Source organism: Alligator sinensis, unplaced genomic scaffold, assembly GCF_000455745.1.
Source record: "Alligator sinensis unplaced genomic scaffold, ASM45574v1 scaffold777_1, whole genome shotgun sequence".
In the NCBI taxonomy this organism is placed as follows: domain Eukaryota; kingdom Metazoa; phylum Chordata; order Crocodylia; family Alligatoridae; genus Alligator; species Alligator sinensis.
This window is the reverse complement of record NW_005841882.1, coordinates 1,005,434-1,013,885: the sequence shown is the minus strand read 5'-3', so window position 1 is coordinate 1,013,885 and position 8,452 is coordinate 1,005,434. Positions and strand designations below refer to the sequence as shown.

Here is an 8,452-nt window from a genome sequence, read left to right as displayed (position 1 = left end):
TATATATATATATTTATATACGCAATTTTTAGAGCTCCTGTTCCTTTTGATTTTAAAGATACAGTACACAGAACTAGTTCTTTATAGTGCAGTGAGAGAGCTCATTCCATATGGCTAATTTTAATTGGATATTTACCTTAAAAAACAAATGCAAATGAACAGGAAAAATGTCTTCCTATAGACACTGCAGTGGCAGCAAAGCAATATTATTAACAATTGTTCCTACTGTTAAGACTTCATTTTCTCTAATATTAAAGTTCTACATTAGAGAAGGAAATATTGTTAATATTTATTCTATCATCACTATGCCAAAGGCTTGAAATGAACACTCGTATTTTCATTGTTACTAGAAGCCTGAGGCGCTTACCTTTCAGCACGCAAGACACCACTGTAGTACGGATGATCCCAAGGCATCAATTTCTGAAACAAAAAGTTCCAATTTATAATTTATATAACTGACATCAAGCAAAAGATGAAGGTTTCATTTTCTTTACATAAACCAGCATTTTGTCAAACCACTTTCAGTAACAGGAAGCACCCAGATCTGACTACTTTATCAGAATTATCATATCACAAGATTTAAGTAATTTACATGTGTTTGTGTTAAGATGACATTTATTTTAAATATATTATGGGATTACAAGACAGATGTACAGCCTGCATGGAAAAAATTGTTTTATTCATGGACAAAATGAGTTTATGTGCAAAAGAATAAAAGCATGTCAACATGCTAATTGGACATGCATGTTTTTGGAAGTATAGATCGTATTTTAAGGTTAATTTCAAACATTGTTTTCAATGCTCAAAATAAGACATTACATTTTCCATATCAATTTTTGGTTGTTAGATACATCATTATTTTGTGTAAGCCACAAATTCATTTTCAATGTTTGCTCTTAATGGTATTAACAACACAAAACTTCAAAAGCCAGAAAGACAAGCAAACCACTACTCATAATTGTAAAGATCAAACTTATTTTCTCACTTTGAGGTATAGCTAGTTTGTATTATTCAGAAAGTAAAGACAACAAGTGTACAATAGAACAACTCACTGAATTTTGGGGATTTATTTTCATTTTCATCTCTGCCATCATTTCAAAATCTTTTTGAGTTCTGTAAAACAATTTCACCATTAAAAGTTTTTTAGCAAATACAAGACAGTGTAATGACAACTGATCTTTTATTCTGTATAGCTTATAAATTCATACTCATTCCAACAAAATGTCCGCAGCACATCAAGAGAAATGGGCTGCGTTCTGAAGTTCACTGCAGTGAAGCTTTCTTCACCCTGCTCTTCCCAGTTTAGGTACCCTCACGTTAACTCCTACGTATGTTTTCCAAGTTGTACTATTCTTATCCCCCATAGTCCTACTTAGCACCCATTTTATGTCCCATAAGGCCATTTATTTTCATCTGTTTTGCAAAACAATGGAGTGAGAGTAAAAGGTCTGATCATGGATGTAGGGATACCTAATGGGTCAGCACTTAATTGGCTTCCCCTGAGCTGTTGCCTGGTTGCACATCATTTGCTGCTGTCACTCTTATGCATTCTGCAGTCACCTTTATAATAGGATTCCTGCCAGAACTAAAGGCTGTTTAAAAAAAAACAAGAGAACAGCTTATTTCCTACTTCTACTTATCATAAGAGGCAATGTAGAAAAATAAACATTTCTAAAAGCACGTCATGCTGTTTAGTACAATAGCATAAAAATGATGTTGTAGCCATGATGGTCCACAAATTATGTGATGGATTTCTTAAATTAATATTTTTTATTGGACCAACTATGTATTTGGGCTAAAGTTAAACAAGCTTTCAAATGCAAGACATTCTTTATCAGGTCTTCTGAATATTACTTGAATGCAAGACATTTTTCATCAGGACCTGACAAAGAATGTCTTGCATTTAAAATCTTGCCTAACTTTATGCTAACTATATAGTTGGCCTAATAAAAGATACTATCCTAAGACATCCTTGCTTCATATGTGCTATTTAGTAAAATCTTAACATTCTAAAAATGAATTCTAGTTTTGAAGGAAAAAATAATAATATAACAGTAACAAATTTAAAGCGTTTTCAAATAGCTATAACTGCCATAACAGTCTTGGCTTGCATACAAAATCTCCAATTTTAATTTAAAAATTTTAAAGAATAAATTAATGAAAACCAGACTCACCGCTGAGATAACCTGTCAGAAAGTTTTTCCAGAAAATGCATTACGTTCTCTAAAAGAAAAACAAAATAAATAAATGAATTTACTAAATAAGGTGACGATTACTCCCTTTATTATGTCAGTTCAGGCCAAATAACAGATCAAACAAACAGTAAAATGTATTGTCTAGAATAAATCTTTATCTTATTTATTGAAATTATTATATGGGTTCCATAGCCTCTGAGAACATGAGGATTTTCAAAGTAGCTGAGGATTTACAGAGCTACAGCAAAAAAGTTGCACAGGACCACTGAGTGCTCCAGCTGAATGGAAAAGTGGTGCTCTTTGAAGTAAAAGATGCAAGCAAGGGACAGTGCAGCTCATCCTTCACTCAGCTACCTGTTACAAACCATATGGATATCAAAGATCCAGGTTCTACTTTACTACTTATTGAAAAATAAGCGGCAGTTTATTCAGGGATGACTGGAGTAGGGGGGCAGACCAGACGACCTCATGAAGTCCCTTCCAGCCCTACTTTCATATAATCCTATAAGATTTTAATCAACAAGATGTAACTGTAATAAGGCACGCCACTGAACTGTGCCATATTAACACACAAATTGAATGAACAACATTTATTCTTCTGCATTAACAAAACACATTCCACTTTTTGCTATATCTAAACATTCACTGATTTTACCTGGAGTTTTGGCCATTGTTCCTTGAAGAGCCCTGTGGGCAAATGTGTTATATCCAACTAATTGGGCCAGATGGTTTCGGCTAGAAAGCAATTCTTCTAAGCAGTTAAACTGATGGGCATTTGGGTAAAGAAAAATCTTGTAAGCAGCTTCTCGTACCTAAAAGAAAATGAACAAATATTCATGATAACATAACTCATAAGAAAAACCAGTAATTTTTTTCTTGTCGAAACAATGAAAGGCTAAGTATCACAACCATACTGAATTAGTATTAAACAATAGGCCTGTGTGAAGAGGCAAGTATTTACTTCGGATTCAGCCGATTCGGAGGACAGTGATACGATTCAGAAATTCGAATCACTGTCCTAAAAATCAGTTCAGCCGAAAGATTTGGCGCCGCTTTGGAGATTTGGCCATAGACTAAACAGGCAGTTGATGCGTTACTCGGGGGGACGGGGGGAAGGGATGTGGGCACAGTAGCACCGGGAGCAGGGGCTCTGCCCTGCTGCTGCTTTGCCCACCCTGGCTGTGCAAGGGGGGTTGCAGGCACGGCTCACTCCAGGTGGAAGGGAGCAAGCAGCAGCAGGGCATAGCCCCCGCTCCCAGTGCTGCCACACCCACATCCCGTGCTGCCCCCACTGGCTAGCAAGCAGTGGCAGTGCAGAGTCCCTGAGCCCAGTGCTGATGCAGGCACAATGCCCTTGCTTGCCCCTTCCACCTGGAGCTAGCCACACCTGCATTGCACCCCCCACCCCATCCCAGCTGGGCAAGCAGCAGCGGGGCAGAGCCCCCGCTCCCGGCACTGCCACACCTGCATCAGCGCTGGGAGCACAGGCTCTGTGCTATCACCGCTTGCCAGCCGGCACAAAAGACCAGGCACTGCCGCCACTTGCCAGCCAGTGTGGAGGTGGTGCAAGATGCGGGTGAGGCAGTGCTGGGAGCAGGGGCTATGCCCTGCTGCTGCTTGCTCCCTTCCACTTGAAGCGAGCCGTGTCCACATCCCACCCCCCACCGCGGGCTGGGCAAGCGGTAGCAGGCCAGAGCCCCCGCTCCAAACACTGCTGCACCTGCATCTGGCACCCCTCCCCTCCCCGAGTCTTGCACCCCCCACACCAGCTGGGCAGCTTGTCCCAGCCCCAGCCGCACCCCTCCCTCCACCAGCCTCAACAGACTTACCAGCTGGAGGCAGCTGTATCAGCTGCCTGTTTAGTCTATGGCTGAATCTTTTCTGAATCTTTTTCCAAATCGATTCGGATTCAGTAATAGGGCAAATAATACTCTGACACGTGTGAATTGATGCATCTCCAGCAAAGCCAAGGAGGTGATTCTTCCGCTCTGCTCAGCACTGGTGAGAGCACAGCTGGAGTACTGCATCCAGTTCTGGGCACCACACTTGAACAAGGACATGGACAAGCTTGACAGAGTCCAAAGAAGAGCCACCCATATGATCAGAGTCTTACATGGCTAGCCATGAGGAAAGGCTGAGGGATATGGGGCCCTTCAGACTGAGGAAAAGAAGGCTGAGGGGGGACCTGGCAGCAGCTTACTAGGGGAGTACATCAAGGGCTCAGTGAGCAACTGTTCACCAGGACACCCGAGGGGAAAACCAGGAGTAATGGCCACAAAACTCCTGGAAGACCGATTCAGGCTCAACATTAGGAAAAACTTCTTCGCAGTCAGGGTGGCCAGACTGTGGAATAAGCTCCCTCCAGAGGTGGTGCAATCACCTACCCTTGAAATCTTTGAGAGGAGACAAGACAGTCACCTTGCTGGGATCACCTGACACCCAGTTATCTTTCCTGCTTGGTGGAGGGGGCTGGACCCAATGATCTTCTGAGGTCCCTTCTGGCCTTACAATCTATGAATCTATGGATGCTTTGAATCAATTCTGAGCTTTTAACTGGGCTCCCAATTCGATTCGGAGACTCAGTCCCCGAATCTGGCCAAATCTCCTCTGAATCAAATTGGCTACCAAAGCTTTGCACAGCCCTATTAAACAACTTTTTAAAGTCTAATAAGCCTTATTTTGTGGAATGGGAGCATATAAATTTAAGTAAATAAATAAATACATAAATAAATAGCAATTACAACTGAGGGCTATCACTCTCTTATTTATTAGAAAAAGGGAGAGGTAAAGACTACCTGCTTAACCTCCTACTATTTGTGATCCATTTTATATCCCTCAAAACAAGGTCATCCAAAACATTCAGCACAAATTTGTGGAACAAAAACATAATATTTTACTACCCGAGATGTCTCTGTATTTTTACTGGAAGAGCCTGCTCTATTTAAACAAGCCCACCTTCAAGCTATGCTACCTTCTTATTTTAAAATCTCTGATAATGCAAAATGAGTAAGAGAAAATGAAAAGGTAAAGTTCAACTGCAATAGCAACATTACCAAATGATAAAATCATCTCATCACCATGGATATAGATACTTATATAATTATTCCTCATTCAACTGACAAGTTATATTTTGAATTCTACACCTCTGCTGGACTAATTATAAATAAAGAATTTAAACATAGAACAACTTACTTTTACCCTTCCCAGAAATAAACAGTTAAAAATGATTTTATATGAGATATTACTTAACTACATAGAAGATTCTTAACTGTGGCAGTTTCCTGCAACTTAGTTTTAAGGTCACGCTCAAAAAAAAGAAAGGGGGGGGGGGCAAGTCAGTCAGACTTTAAAGCATCCAAACTACCCACTAATTTATAAGCATACTTATAAAAGATGCCATAAAAGGAATTTAATAAAGAACAAGAGTAAGCATTGTTTGTGTTTAAAAACAGTTTTGGTAACATGGGATCACCAACTATCTTTGGTCTACGTTCATATAAAAATTAAACAGCTGTATATGGAACAGCCTGAGTCACTACCATTAACACTTCTGAACTAATTTGTTTTGAGAAGAGCAAAATAAATATCACTTAAATCCTAACCTGAAGTTCTTGTTCCCTATTTTTAGCTGTCTACACCCTAAGAGTCTATCACCTAAAATGAAAATTGCACCTTCCTACTCTGGGCATGGTGCAGTGAAGCTAGATAATACATACCAGATCATCTGGACAATCTGCATGCAAACCAGAGATTTGTACGTAGTTTCCATCAACTAAGAAGTTGTAGCAAATGTGTTCTGGCAAATTGCACTTGTCAATCTTGTTGGGAAGATGAGTTCCCATAAGAAATTCATTACACAAATCCAATATTCGGACATTAAGGTTCACAGCCTTTTTACGCTGTAGGAGAAAAAATATGAAATATACATTCCCTTAAAACATAGTACAAGTAACTCTCAGTGTTCCACAGCCATAGAAGACAATTTATACAACTAAACTATATCACGGCTTATATCCAGCAAATATTTATTTACTTAGGATCAGGCCTGTGATATAAATGAAATCCTGATTAGACCTGATTCTGTGCAAAGGGAGTATGAGTTTTACAAATGACTTTAATGAGAAGATCAAAATGTTGTCCATGTGTTTGCATATCTTATATATAAAATACAAATACATACACACACACTTCATAAAGGTTTGTCTTTTAGAAGAAAACGCGTTAAAATAGATTCTGGGTAGCTTTTATGCCTTTTATAATGTATAAGTGGTAAATAGTTCTAAAATTCTGACACACACAAATTACTCCGCAGGTGACCCACAAGAAACAGGGCAGCAGTAAAAGAATAAATTATGGAAACATCAGCTACACCAGCAGTTACCACTGATGGACTATGTAACACTCAGGTCTGATCATCTTACATTTATATTGCCCTACTTCCTAAATACCACAAGCTGCTAGGTGGTATATATAGATATGCAAAAAAAATGCAATCCCTAACCTAAAGAATTTATAATCCAAGATTCTTTCCTGCAAATGGTTACATACAGACTTAACTTCACTATTGTAAGTAGTCCCATTTGCTTCAACAAGTCTACTTCTAATGCCAAAGTTAAGAACAGTCTTGGCTGTAAAAGCTACCTATAAACAGACAAAACAGGAGCGAGTTGGGAGAAAGGATATGAAATACTCATAAAGCGTCAAACACAAAAGTGAGAAGGACATGTCATAATATTTCCATCTATCTTTATCCCTATCTTTTAAAATAAAAGATACTTGGTTTTTGTTTTTGTTTTTTCGGGGGGGGGGGGGGGGGCTTTGGATTTTTTTTTTTGTAGGGATAAAGCAAGATTGAGGTGGGAGACAGGAAGAAATTATTGGAGTCTGATGGGAGAAATAAAAATTAGCCTGACAAAAAAACAAATGGTAAAAAGGTGAGTTGGCAGGGAAAGAAAGAAGCAAAAGAGGAAAGTGTGGATGGACAGGTGAAAGCTGGCAGTAGTGGATGAAAGGCAAAATGAAGTGAGACCAATAATCATTAGCATAAACACAACTGAGAAATAAAATTCAGCAGTCAAGTTTCAAATTTCAATGGATGATGTCAGAACTCGTGAGGACATATTCCAGCTGCTACTCAAAAGCACAAATCTTGTTTTCAGATATTATATCACATTATAGATGTTTAGGTTATACTAAATACTATTCCCTAAATTTATGTCTCTGCAACACAGGTCTGTAGCTGCCAAAGAAATGCTAAGTAGCACGAGTAAGATTAGGGAGACGTAGCTAGCTGTATTAGTCTGAAATAAAAAAGGTGACAGGGTAGATTTGAACCTTATCTATCCAAGGAAGTGGGTATTTCCCATGCTTCTGGACTTTACTGGCTGCTCCTGCTCCCCTTCCCACTTTTTTCCTTGCTATGTGTCATCGTGTTTTTAAACCTCCCCAGAGGCATTGGGTGTTGGCTACAACTAAGGCTGAGGACTATGACTGGGGTGTGCCAATTCTCCTACTCCAGGAGTGGGCAATATACGGCCTGCAGGCCTGATGTGGCCTGCAAGGCCTTCTACCTGGCCCGCGGGACCCCTAAAACAATGTAGAAAATTAATATTTCTCTGCCCTTGGTTCCTGTCAAAAATGACAGGAACCAAGGGCAGTAAGACCCAGGGGAAGCCCGGCGGGCTCCAACAACAGCGGGGCCACCTGGCCCCAGCTGGAAGCCCCAGCAGGTGTTTCTGGGCTGGGAGCATGTGGCTGCCCCACACGGGAAGCTCAGGTAAGTGAGGGGGGGACCCCAGGCAAGGAAGGAGTGCGGGAGGGAAGCGCGGCTCCTTCCCACCCACACCCAGTGCCCCACGCTGCAGCTGCTTGCAGCCCAGGTGGGGCTGCCTGTACCTGTTCCGGACAGCCGCATTCTGTCCGGAGCGAGCGCCTGCAGCGTGGGGCACTGGGCGGGGGGAGGAGCTGCTTCCCCCCACGCTCAGCTTTTCCCTGGGCTCCTTCCCTGCACGGAGCAAAGCAACCCCTCGCCCACCCCATGCCCAGCAGCCCGCACTGCAGGCACTTGCAGCCCACGCAGGGCTGTCTGGAGCAGGCACAGGCAGCCCCAGGCAGGCTGCGAGCGGCTGCAGTGCGGGGCACTGGGCATTGGTGGGGAGGGGCTGCTTTCTCCACCCACCCCCTGCGCTTAGTACCAGCTTGTAACCCGCCCCACTGCCAGGCTGGCAGTGGGGCGGGTTACAAGCTGGGGCTGGGGG

General features: G+C 41.5%; 1 protein-coding gene across 1 annotated transcript in view; it reads right to left on the bottom strand.

Moving 5' to 3' along the window:
- The window catches only part of MIPEP (mitochondrial intermediate peptidase), a 99,958-nt gene that overhangs the window by 79,575 nt on the left and 11,931 nt on the right, over positions 1–8,452 (bottom strand). Inside the window, exons 7-11 of the mRNA XM_025196601.1 lie at positions 5,912–6,094; positions 2,851–3,007; positions 2,175–2,223; positions 1,053–1,113; positions 368–420 (exon numbers count right to left, since the gene is read on the bottom strand). Coding sequence (XP_025052386.1) covers positions 368–420; positions 1,053–1,113; positions 2,175–2,223; positions 2,851–3,007; positions 5,912–6,094 — 503 coding nt within the window. The remainder of the gene's footprint in view (positions 1–367; positions 421–1,052; positions 1,114–2,174; positions 2,224–2,850; positions 3,008–5,911; positions 6,095–8,452) is intronic.